The sequence below is a fragment of the Anabrus simplex genome, chromosome 5, assembly GCF_040414725.1.
Source record: "Anabrus simplex isolate iqAnaSimp1 chromosome 5, ASM4041472v1, whole genome shotgun sequence".
NCBI classification, from domain to species: Eukaryota; Metazoa; Arthropoda; class Insecta; order Orthoptera; family Tettigoniidae; genus Anabrus; species Anabrus simplex.
In genome coordinates, this window is record NC_090269.1 from 368283690 (window position 1) to 368297689 (window position 14000).

At 42.1% G+C, this 14000-nt stretch overlaps 1 protein-coding gene across 1 annotated transcript in view; it reads left to right on the forward strand.

The window, feature by feature from the left end:
* The window catches only part of LOC136874127 (uncharacterized oxidoreductase YjmC), a 205722-nt gene that overhangs the window by 126494 nt on the left and 65228 nt on the right, over positions 1-14000 (forward strand). Inside the window, exon 5 of the mRNA XM_067147686.2 lies at positions 100-153. Coding sequence (XP_067003787.2) covers positions 100-153 — 54 coding nt within the window. The remainder of the gene's footprint in view (positions 1-99; positions 154-14000) is intronic.

The following is a 14000-nucleotide window of genomic DNA, read 5'->3' on the forward strand; positions in this document are numbered from 1 at the left end:
TTTTTCATACATATCACAGTGAAAATGAATGTACATCAGACAGTGGCATTATGATAAAATATATTTGTAAAGAGTTAACATTTTTCTTATTTTTTTCAGGGATTGTCTTTCACCAATACTTCACCTCTAATGTGTCCAACTGGAGCTAAACAAGTAAGTACACAATCGCATTCATTATAAAGAAGACTGTTCTGAAGTTGTCTTTACAGGGATGTTACATTGCCTTTCTCAAAAGACAACTGGTATTCATTTTGAAATTAGTCAATCTACTGTAAAAAAAAAAAAAAAATCATGGAATATGAGTGTGGAACAATACGACACTCAATTGTTGTTTAGACTGATGCTTTCATGGTCCATAATTGTAGACATGATAATAAGCTTTTGGGATTTTGCTGTATTAAGAAAACAAGGTGCAGTGAAATATAACTCACAAGTGCAAATGTAAAGAACCTAAGACCCAAGGCTTTCATTGTTAAGTGTGTGCAAAAATGGCTCATATTGAATGAGAATGCAAGTTTCAGTAACCCTCAAAAGGCTAGGCTGAGAGTGCATTATTATTTGTTTATTTCACTGCCCATCTTTAAACTTAATTTATAGGACCACCATTCAATAAAGTGAGTGCATATCCACCTCCACGTTTTATTTCTAGCACTAGGGTGTTTTTTCTATTTTTTGCTTTACGTTGCACTGACACAGATAGGTCCTATAGGGATGATTGGACAGGAAAGGCCTAAGAATGGGAAAGAAGTGGCCATGGTCTTAATTAAGGTACAGCCCCAGCATTTGCCTGGTATGAAAATGGGAAACCACGGAAAACCATCTTCAGGGCTGCCGACAGTGGGGTTCAAACCCACTATCTCCCGGATGCAAGCTCACACCTGCATGTCTCTAACTGCACGGCCAACTCGCCCAGTGCACTAGGGGTTTAAACTATAGCGTCTCTATATTTTTATTTCATGCTATGCCACTGTGAAACTGGAACCGAATGGAATCTTCAAAGACAGGAAATAGAAAGGAGTATAGCAAGAGTATAGTGGAAACACATTGACAGGCTAGTGCTAGTGTGTGCAGTAGTGATGGGACATTAGATTCATTTTACAGAATCAATTCATTTGATTCTGTTCACGTTACTGAATCGATACAGTAATCTGATTCACGGCACATTAGTTACCGCTCCTACTGCATCTGTGTAGTATGTACTGGTAAGAGAGCAGCAACAGCATTCAGTGCTCGCAGCTGCCATCTGGTCTTCGTACTATGAGCTCCTTTCTTAGAAAAAAAAAAAAATGCTAGTCACTCTAATACGTCGAAGGTTTTCGGCGACGCGGGATGGGAAAGGTCTAGGATTAGGAAGGTAGCAGCCATGGCCTCAATTAACACTTTGGCGACTATGAGACCCGCCGGCGGCTCACACCAACTCTTTACTTCTGGACGGTGAGACTCGCCGGTGGTCTCATGACACATTATATATACTGGAACTGTATCGCGCGCCGTTCACAGATTATGCTTTCGTCCTTTCTGTTTCGTCTCTACATAAGGCAAACTAACTTTGTATACAGTGGGACATACAGGGCGTACATGGGAGCTAGGATAATTAAGAAATTATTCAATATGCTTGTTCCATTATTCAAATCATTTTATATGAAGAAAAAATGTACAAATATAAGAATAGACACACACTTAACATGTTGCTTCACAACACTACGTTCGATCAAAACAAACAATGCTGCATAAAGACCGCCAATTTCAGTGAGGTCGCCGGCGGGTCACAGAGTGCGCGCGAACTCCGTGCGTTACTTGTGGACGATGAGACCCGCCGGGCGGTCTAAGCACACAGTGCACCCTAACGCCTATAGGCTGTACTTAAGATGTGTAATAGTATGTAATATATCCATTGGAGTTCAAGCAAAGACCGCCACTTTCAGTGAGGTCGCCGGCGGGTCACAGAGTGCGCGCGAACCTTGTGCGTTACTTGTGGACGATGAGACCCGCCGGGCGGTCTCAGCACACAGTGCACACAGTGCACCCTAACGCCTATAGGCTCTATTTAAGATGTGTAATAGTATGCAATATATCCATTAGAGGTATCTCTGATTTTTCACTTCGTTCCTAATGAATAAACTCGGAAAACAATACACCGTCGTCAACGTGTTAAGGTACAGTCCCAGCATTTCCTGGTGTGAAAATGGGGAAACTATGGAAAACCACCTTAACGGCTGCTGACGGTGGGATTCGAACCCACCATCCCTCGAATGCAAGTGCATAGCTATGCGATACTAACCACACGTCCAACTCGCTCAGTCATTTTTGAAAATATATATTTTTCTACTAGCAGAGGATTTTTTTAAATCGTCATATTTTGCATGTACAGTAGCCCACTGGTTTTCTGATTCAACATACTGTCGGTTAAGTTATTGCGTCAGTTGGCTCACTTACTGTCGACATATGATTGAAGTCTTGTGCAACGATGTGACATATGAACTGAGAGAATACTGAGCCATTCTTCCCAATATAAAACAGGTACTTTTGAGTGGTCATGAGCATGACTCATAGTCATAGGGCAGGCTAGAGTCGAGTTTAATTGTCAAATGTCAACTAAGTTATAATACTAAGATTCATTAAACTAATAAATGGTATAACCTAACAGCCTACCTACTTACTAGCTACTTCAGAATTATGTTTTGACTACCTTTTTAACACTGCAAATAAGAACAGATGTAAGGCTTTTCAGGCGTTTACCCTATTAATCAGCGTTTTGTCTTAGATCTGACACTAGACTCATCAGAGTGGGATGTGTCAGAACCTACCCACAGACCCCAGGGTCTGACACATCCCACTCTGATGAGTCTAGTGTCAGACCTAAGACAAAACGCTGATTAACACGTTCCTTGCGGCAGTGAATTTCGATGACTTAATATTACGTCGTATCGGCCCACCGGTGACCCGATGCTGCCTTTAGATATTATCGGTTCGGGTCACCGGTGACCTGACGAATTTGACTTTGTTTACTCCCTAGTATGACATCCTAAACTATGCATGTGCACTTGTTGTGTGCGTTATTGTTGAGGAGACATTCCAGCGTATTTACCTGTGCCACAGTGTTCCGATTCAACAATTGCGTGAAACAGAAATCACCCCGGAAATAATTGGGTCACCGGTGGGCTGATCAGAACTAGCAGTATGCCTCGATCCTTTACTTCCATTGGAACAATATGTTGTCGATTAGTTAACGGAAATTCGTAACTAGGACGTAGTTACTCACTTCGCAATTCTGAGAAGTTCGCACCAACGGATAAGAGTAACATATTTTGGGGCACATGGTGGCCCGAACCGCACGGAACGTGATATAAGCCTACCCCAGTGCTGTCCTAACCCTCTTTCTTTTCCATGCCACCGGTGTGTCAGAATGTGAAAGCTCCATACCTAAAAAGGACGTGAAATTGCTTGTAAATATTCAATTCGGAAGATAATAAATATATCAATAACTACTCCAGTAACCTCTATAGGCAATGTAAAAAGCAGATATCAGAAGGGTTACTCCTTAAACAACAATCTACCATCTGCGGGAAGCAACACTCTAGGCTTCATTCACCGTAACCGCGCTAAGCGATTCCCGCGTAAAAATATAGGTCAGACAACAGTCGGGAGTCAGGGTGACCCGAAGCGATATGAATGGAAGATGAAAAAAACTTCCTTCGGGTCACCGGTGGGCCGATCAAAACTAGCAGTATGCCTCGATCCTTTACTTTAATTGGAACACTAGGTTGCCATTAGTTAACGGAAATTCGTAACTAGGACGTAGTTACTTACTTCGCAATTCTGGGAAGTTCGCGCCGACGGAGAAGAGTAACATGTTTCAGGGCACATGGTGACCCGAACCGCACGGAACGTGTTGATAGAGCAAACGCCTGAAAAGCCTTACATCTGTTCTGTTTTTGACATGCTCTGTTGGTGAAAAATATCTAATTCGCTCCATGGGAACTTAGAATTTTACACTGCAAATAAATCCATCTATTATTTAAACCTTCCTGTAAGAAGAGGACAGTGAATGCAAGTGGGTATTATTTTCAAATGAGCTGAGCTTGAGAGTCTATTATAGCATATGATTCTTTCTGTGTACCATGGCTCACTGTATGTCTCACTGCAGCGGAAGCTCGGCTCTCTGCCAGTGTCCAGTGTGGAAAAAGCCTTGCATCTGATATGTTTTTGACATTTTTGACATGCTCTATTGGTGAAAAATATCTAATTCCCTCCATGGGAATTTAGACTTTTTCCATTCGGAATTGCTAGGCGGGCAGTAATTCCATTGTGGAGATTTATCTCCCGTATGCAGTTATCGGACTGTGTCTCTTATAAGGGCTTCTGATAAGTTCACCTGCATACACCCCAGTGTCAGTGGGTAGGGTCTGACACATCCCACTCTGATGAGTCTAGTGTCAGACCTAAGACGAAACGCTGGTTAATAGAGCAAACGCCTGAAAAGCCTTACATCTGATATGTTTTTGACATTTTTTAGTGTCCAGTGTGCCGATAAGGAGCTGTGTGTATCTTGTCTCACTGAGCCATGCTCGTTCACGATTCTTTCGATGTGCCATGATTCACTGTCTCGCTGCAGCAGAAGCTCTGCTCCCCGTCAACGTCCAGTGAGTGCTCGACTCAGCACTGTCTGCTGGGAGTAAGCTGAATCGTGTGCCGTGAGCTCACCGCTCCTGTGAATTGATTCACTCAACAGTTGAATGAATCGATACACTGCTTCGAATCATGCATTCAGTAGCCAACACTAGTGTCTTTATAGATGGGCTCTCTTGCGATCAGTGTTTGTTCTTCCAGGTCTACTTCTTCCCAGCCCCAGATGAGCGTCTCTCTTCTAACCAGCTTTATCAAGGCATCAGTACACCTCGTGGGAATCATACTTGAGCATTCTTCTTTCTTGATGAGAGTGTATAGGATAAAGAAGCTAGATGAATGCAAGAAACTGGACAGGGAAGGAAAAATAATACACTGGTGGAAAAAAAGTATCTAAACACCAAGAAGGGGTTGTGCTAGATTAATGAACATTGGTAGGTGTGTATATAAATCTGAAAGGTGACAATGATTCATATTTCGCAAAATAGCATTAGCATGGCGCTAATAGCGGCCTCATGACTTACATCAGGTTTGCTTTAAATATGGCTGTACTGTGCAAGAGCATTAGTTACCTTTGAGAGTGGACGGAGTGACTGTGAGTGGGTCAAAAATACCTTTACGATGACAAAGAGGCCAGTATCGACAGCTCACTGCGGTTGAACGAGGCCGTATAATAGGGCTACGCAAAGGTGGATTTTCCTTCCACGCTACCGCAGAGCAACTTGGCAGGAATGTCTCCATTGTGCATGCGTGCTGGCAGCATTGGTCACGAGAAGGTATGTCGCAAGAAGACCGGGCTCCGGACGTCCCAATGGCACAACCGAGATGGAAGACCACCATATTCGGCATTAGGCTGTGTCACACTGGACTGCATCTGCAGCAGCAATTCGAGTGGCAGTTGGCACCACAGTGACGCAATGAACTGTTCGAAATCGATTACTTGAAGGACGGCTCCGAGCCAGATGCCCTGTGGCATGCATTCCACTTACCCCAAATCACCGTTGTCTGTAATTTCAGTGGTTTCAAGCGAGAGCTCATTTGGAGGATGGAGTGGAGGACGGTTGTGTTTTCTGATGAAAGCCGCTTCTGTCTAGGTGCCAGTGATGGCTGTGTGTTGGTTAGGAGGAGGTCAGGTGAGCGCCTGCATTCCACCTGTCTGCAGCGGCGACACACTGGACCTACACCGGGAGTTCTGGTATGGGGAGCAATTTCCTATAACAGCACGAGCACTCTCGGGGTTATCCCACGCACGTTGACTGCAGATGTGTACGTCCGTCTGGTGACTCGACCTGGTGTGCTGCCATTCACGAACAGCATTCCTGTGTTTTCCAACAGGATAATGCAAGCCCCCATGCCGCTGTTGTAACCCAATGTGCTCTACAGAGTGATGACATGTTGCCTTGGCCTGCTCGATCTCCAGATCTGTCTCCAATCGAGCACGTATGGGACAGCATTGAACGACCCACAACCGGCATTAACCATCCCTGTATTGACCGACCAAGTGCAACATGCATGGAACACCATCCTACATGCTGACATCTGGCACCTGTATGACACAATGCATGCCTGCATTCAACAGTCGGGCAATTACACCGGTTGTTAATCGTCCAGCATGGCACATTAGCGATGGCTTTCCTCAAGCAGATAATAAACCTGTAGTCTTGTACCTTTAGTCAAATATGTTACATCAACAAATATATTGCCAAAATTTCCATATTCTAGATTCCCTATTTCATGGTGTTTGGATTTTTTCCTGCCATTGTGTTATTGGTTTTACATCCCACTAACCACTTTTATGGTTTTTGGAGTTTCCCAGGAGCCAGAATTTTGTTCTGTGGGATTTTTTTTATATGGCAGTAAATCTACCGACATGAGGCTAACATATTTGAGTACCTTCAAATACCAATGGATTGAGCCAGGATCGAACCTGCCAACTTGGACTCAGAAAACTAGTGCCCTTACCGTCTGAGCCACTTAGCCTGGTAAAGAGAAAGTAAGGTTGATGCAGTTTGTAGAGGATAAGGAAAACAAGATACATAAATACAGAAAGGATAAAAGTATCTGCAGGTTTAATATTAGTAACAAAATGGAATAAACAAGTGTATGAATATAAGCCATAGAAGATAGAAGATAGAAGGAGCAACAGAAAGGAGAGATGAAGAATAACGTGTGAAGACTCAAAAGATGAATAAATTCTGCATTTTCACATATTGTCATCTTCATAAATGGACTTTCCTACCCTCAATTCCAGTTCTTCCACATTTGTTTCTTTAAAGCCCCTGACGAGTTCATTTCTGCTTCCTAGCTTTACCCATAGAGAGGTGCCTATATGCTTTGAAGGAGAGGTTATTCTTGGGAATACTTCTTTCTTTATGTGTGTTGAGTACCTTTCTCCTGAGTTTGTCATGCAGTCCTCATCTTCTGCCATTTGCATTAACGTTTCTTTCTTCCTCTCCTATTTCTCATATTTTTCTGGTTTTCTCCTTATCCATTATTTTTTACTTCCAAAAAAAAAAAAAAGAAAGTACCACCCTCTCAAGGAAGCTCATCAGGGACGGAGAAAAAATACACTCGCTGGAAAAAAAAGGCGAAACACTACGTATTTCAGACAAAATTTAATGGTAATCTATTTGAAACCTTGTATAAATTAAATGTTATGACATTTCAACAATATGGCAATGTATCATAAGTTAATTAGCCCATTTGAGAAGTTTTGGTGCAAAAACTGATGAACATTATTGATTGTAATAATCACAGCACCAATATTGCTGTTTCCTGCCTTTGGACAAGAATAACCACAAACTGCTCTCTCAAGGTTTATTGCTGTGAATTCCCGTGCTGCATATTTTTTGTGGACATTACGGATTGTCTACAGCAGTTAGTCTCTCTTCTAAGTCAGTTCATTACGGCCCTTTTACCTGAAAATGCAGCAAGGGCCGTAGCATTAGTGAAAGATGGGCGCAGTATATGCTATGTACAGACGTTACAGGCATGTCTTGTTCTAACGTGTACAGAACTGTTAAAAGGTGCAGAGAAGACAATATCCACATCAGGTGGCCCGGTTATGGTTGACTGCCTTCTCGTAATGAAAGTTCTTCATGATCAACACACAACAGATGTGTAGGCCAGAAATCGTTTGCAGCAAGTACTGGGTGTGAACATCAGCGAAAGGACAGAAAGAAGGAGATTGTATGAAGCGGATGTGAAGTCCAAGAGACTCGTCACAGGACCTCTGCTTACACGCAAGCACCATGCCCCTCATATGCAATTTGGCACGCCCATCGGAACTGGACTCCTGAACAGTGGAGCACAGTGCTGTTTATGGATGAATCCAGATTCTGTTTGAGGGCACCGCATGGAAGGAAGAGAGTATGGAGATGGTCTGAGGAATGTTATTTACCCTATACTTTCTCTCCAAAGACACCGTTCAGTGGAGGATCTCTGATGGTCTGGGCTGGGATTGACACTGATACTGCACAGAGCTTGTATTCATTGAGAACAGAAGTCTGACAGCCCACCAATACATCGAGGAGATTTTAAAGGATCTCGTGGTGACTGTTAGAACTGTCATTGGCGAGAACTTTATCCTGATGAATGACAATGCTCATCCACACGTTGCCGTTTGTGTATGTGAATACCTGGATGAAGTCAGAATTGAGCTCATGGTGTGCCCTGCTCATAGTCCTGACCTAAACCCAATAGAGCATGTCTGGGAAACGCTTGGGAGACGTGCTAGGAGTCGTTCGCCTGACACACTGGCTCAACTTCGGGCTGCGCTCCAGGCAGAATGGGAGCTCATACTAGAAGAGAACATTTGAGATTGCATCCTGAGCATGCCTGATTGAATCACAGCTGTAACTGTGGCTAGTGGTGGTAATATCCATCCCTGAGGCAATGGAATTGTGTTGAAAACATGTGGACAAATGGACTGCATACAAAGCTGTACAGCGATCCAGGTTCTGACATTTCCAAATTTGTGTTGGTGGACTGTTGTAATTGCCACGATCAATAATGTTTCTCACTTACTGAGCTGAAACTTTTCAAATGAGCTATTTAATTTAAAATACTATGCCATATTGTTGTAATGTCAAAATATTTGATTTTTACTAGGTTTCAAATGGACCAATATTAAATTTTGTCTGAAATATGTAGTGTTTCACTTTTTTGTCAGTGAGTGTATATCAGGTGTAGCTGCAGTTAATGTGGAAAGTTGGAGAACTTCTCTCTCCCCCTTCCCTGAACATTGTACATGTCCTTTGTGAAAAGTCCTCAGCCTGTTTCCAGTCATTCGACCGGGTCAGAAATGGAATGAATGAAGCCCCTCTCTAACAGCAAAAATAGGAATTGTGCAGGCTGCCGAAGCCTGGCGCACTCTGAGGTGATAATTAATGACTGACAGATGAAATGAAATGATATTGGAGAGTGTCGCTGGAATGAAAGAAGACGAGGGAAACCGGATTACGTGGAGAAAAACCTGTCCCTCCTCCACTTTGTCCAGCACAAATCTTACATGGAGTGACCAGAATTTGACCCATGGAACCCAGCAGTGAAAGGCCGGCATGCTGCCACCTGAGCCATGGAGGCTCTATTGTATATGTCCGTTGTAGGTGTTTATATACTTTTGCCAGCGTCTGTTTTTGATATACACATCAAATTATATATTTGGATCACCTATGAAGTATATAGGAGCTGCCTGGCTGAGGCTGTAAAAGTGTGCTCTGCTCATCCAGAAGGACGTGGACTCGATTCTCCATCAGGAAGTCAAGAAATTGGAGAAACGAGATTATCACTTCGGAGGTGTGCATAGCCCTGAGGTTCACTCAGCCTACATTTAAAAAAATGAGTACCAGGTTAATTCCTGGGGGCAAAGCGCCAAGCTTGCGGATAACTTTCACCACATCAAGGACCTGCGTGGTCTGTATGGAGGACTTTGAATGTAGTTCATGGCACAGCTCCCTCTTAAGGATCAGAGTTACGTAAAGTGTCAGCCTCTGGATATCAAGATTGCGGGTTCAAACCTGGCGTAGGTAGTCAGAATTTTTAAGGGTGAAAACGGGCCCATTCAACATTCTCTGTTGTATGATGTTGGCATGTTAAAGATCTCTGATGGGTTGTTTGTCCAACAAGATTAACTAAAACTCAGCCATAGATCAATCAAGAGAGGTTTGTTTTTCTGTGCATTCTGATAGATTAAAAGCAAACATCAAAATTAACATGCAGGCAGCCTAGATGTCAAATTAAAATGTCTGCATTATTATTATTATTATTATTATTATTATTATTATTATTATTATTATTATTATTATTATTATTATTGGAGCCCTTGCTGGCGAGATGTAGTATTTACAGTGCGCTATGTCTTCTGGTATGGGCTAGAGCAATTTGTTACTTTCATTGACCTGTCTCAGTCTCATCCTTGGCTTTGATAGTATGAAAGTGACCGAGGTATGAGCGATGCTAGTAATACCATTCCTTATGCAGCCAGTCCCTGTTATGATTGGTGTGAAAATATCGCCCATAGGGTCGGTTGGTGCATGCATGTCAGTGGGCTTGGCAGACTGATATGCAATAGCAACTTCTGGCTCGGTGAAGAAAGCAACGGGAAACTACCTCACTCCTCATTTCCCTAGTATGCCTCTTCAGTGATGCCTAGATTGTCTGATAGCCTTTGGTGGAACTGTGAAGGATCAGACCAGCCTTCGGGCTGAATACCCAACATACACATACATTATTATTATTATTATTATTATTATTATTATTATTATTATTATTAAAGGAGATAAAAATGGATCTTACTCATGTCAGTATAATATATTTACAGTAAATAATACTTAATGAACGAAAATCTGGGACCTATATCTTAAATATTATACCATTGGTTTCAAGCCTTTCTTGGTTCATTTTGTCTGATTCATCACTGACAATTCTAGGCAAAGAGTCCATATTATGATGAGGTTAGTCAGAAGAAATATAAACAATTCATTTTATTCTGTCCCAGACATGTTCATTCGGGTTCATGTGAATGGAACAGGGAGGCAGACCATGATAGAGAACGTCTTAACGATATGGACACACGAGTTACTGTCTTTAAAATGAAGTCTCAATTCTGAAATGCTGGCAATATGATTCCTTTCTTGATTGGAGAATTATGTTCCTGTACTTCAGAGCATTTAAAGTGCCCTGAACAACCATGAAAGATGTATGCACCAGGCGAGTTGGCCATGCGGTCAGGGGCGCGCGGCTATGAGCTTGCTTCCGGGTTCGAATCCCACTGTTGGCAGCCCTGAAGATGGTTTTCTGTCGTTTCCCATTTTCACACCAGGCAAATGCTGGGGCTGTACCTTAATTAAGGCCATGGCCGCTTCCTTCCAACTCCTAGGCCTTTCCTATCCCATCGTCGCCATAAGACCTATCTGTGTCGGTGCGTCGTAAACCCACTAGCAACAGAGATGTATGCCACGAACCTACTACGCTGGCATAGCAGGCAGAGAGGTGATACTCCTACGCGGTGCGTCCCAGGTGGCGGATAGGAGGGTCATAACCAGCTTGCTGGTGCACTTCAGCGAAATTAAATAGCTCTTGCAGACCAAACACACATCACCCTGTGGGTGGGGGGTGGAGGCGAAGTATACACCTACGGTATCCCCTACCTGCCGTAAGAGGCAACTAAAATGGGCGACCAAGGGATGATCGAATTAGAACCATGAGATTACTTACAATTAGTATCACCACGTGGGGAACACCATGGGTCGCCTTTACTTGCGCTTAGTACCACTATGTTAGGTACACAATAGGTTTGCGATTAGTAGCGATGTGTGAATCAGCATTGGTTTTACAGTACCTGTGATTAGTACCACTATATGAGTGACACCATGAGTCTGCCTTGCCTATGATTAGTACCCACTATGTGAGGAACACATGGGATAGTATGAGTCCCTGTGATTAGTACACCTACGTGAGGAACACCATAGGTTTGCGTTGCCTGTAAATGGTGCCGCAATGTGAGAAACGCCATAGGTCTGTATTACATGTGTGCATTAAATTACCTGTGAGTAGTACCATAATGTGTGGAATACCACGAGTCTGCACTACTTTTGATTAGTATCGCAACATGACAAATACCATGGTTCTACTTTCCTAGTGATAAGTACCATTATGAGGGGCCGATGACCTGGATTTTGAACCCCTTTAGACTACAAGCATCATCGATTCAGTATTGTACTTTAGAAGCAGTCCCTTGATCAGTACTACTATTGTTTAACACTAGTTCCTGGGAGTGCGGGGCATTGCGGGTCGGATCCACTGGTTGTTTTAAATTCATATCCATCCATTCATTCTTCGTCATCACGTTTTGAATTCTGGTCAATGGATGATTTTGGACTTTTAAATTGTCATTACATCTCATTTTGTACCATTAGGGGCTGATGACCTAGATGTTAGGCCCCTTTAAACAACAAGCATCATCATCATCAGAGATATATGGCCACCCAATGTAAACCATCCCAGAACACTAATGCATACCACTCATTTTGACTCTGTCTCTGACACACACACACACACACACACACACACACACACACACACACACACTCTCACTCACTCACTCACTCACTCACATGCACGCACGCACGCACAGACAGAGTAACTTCCCTCATTGACAATGCTCCTTGCCATCTTAAACTTTTGCTACACTGTTCAGAACATGACTAATGCTTCCTACCTGGTGCTACTACTTCATCTGAATTACTACCTACCATTTGAGTATGACATACATACCAATTTGGTTACATTTACCAGCAGCTTATGAGTCCACTTCCCGGTCTGCAAATGATGCCTGCCCAATGATACATCTTACAAGCTGCCGCAAAACTTTTTGATGAGTGTGTATACAGTATTAACATTTTAACTGACAGGACACATAGCAAGAAATATCCCCATGGCCAAAGCTTTCTTTCTGCTGTGCATATAGTAAATCATAAGCAAAACAATATTCAAAGTGATATTTCACTTAAGTGTTCAATATACGTAGTAATAATACAATAAAAATTCCTAGCACCCCAAGGTACCGCCATGGCCCCACAGAAAAGTTCACTGTATGGTTTTTGGCTAGATGGTCAGAGCGGTATTGGAAGCTTGCATTGCTTAACCAACTTCGTGTCAGAGTGGCTGTGAGCAATCCTCAAAAAATGAATGAAACTTGCCAGCGTCGCTCTGAGGGATGCTTTATTTCTTTATTCTTTGAGAGGCTTCTACACTGAAAATGGCATCAAAACTTGGCATGACCATTAAAGAGAGTTCAAACTACCATGTTCTGGCAACATTCTTCTGTTTTCTTTCTATCAGTAATTTTGAGCAACGTTTGAAGTTCCACGACTTGTTCACACGCAACTCGTAAAAGCATGGTGTCGATGTAGGAAATTGAAGAACTAATGATACTAGGAACTGTTGTGGAGCCTGTGGAGGATTGTCCGGTCAACATTCCTTTCTTTCCGGCCACTATTAGTATCAACATCATCACTACTGTCACTTGCTTGGTCACACAAAAGATCGGAATCACTGTCCATGAAGTCAGAGAGGGCATCATTTGACTCATCAGTCGTTAGCTATATGGTTGTTTATTTTCACTGTCATCATTTAATTGTGTTTATTGGTGTGCTTGCCATTGTTACTGTATTTTCTTCAATATGCTAGATTTTTGGATTTTTAATACCCCTGCAGATGTTTTTAAAACAAACAAAATGTGTTTCTTGGTTCTCATATTATGTACGCCTGCCCTCTAGTGTTCATGTTCACTCCATTTGTAAACTAGTGGTAACAGGAGTAATCAAATTTTCTAACATTTATTTTCCTTAATAAATTATTTTAATTAATCAAGAGAGAGAGAAATGCATTTATTTCTGCTTCCCCCATTTGCAGGCTGCCAAAAAGACAAAGCTTACATGAAAAGTTGATTGACAACTACAAGGACCATGTAAAATATGTCTATAAATGATAGGTATACCATATTATAGCCTACCTTTCTTAATAAAAATCATATCAATCAATAATTTTGAAACCCATGTGCCATTCCTTATGAACAAAGATGTACAAAGAGTATAAATGATGTCTTATTGTTGTTAATAATGAGCCTTTCAGTGATGCTAACCCAATGCCCTCAATAAATTGGTTATCCAAATTAAAATTTCTTATAAAAGTTGTAAAATGTGTGAGTAATGCTACCTCTTGCTCCTGTCATCAGTCCTAATACTTCTATGGAGTCCAGATGATGTTATTCAGTGTAATGTGGAATGTAGGTTCATATATACCACATTTCTCCTTGTGTACATCATGTGGTTGAGTAGATCTGAAAATTACCCTGAAGTTAAATGATGATG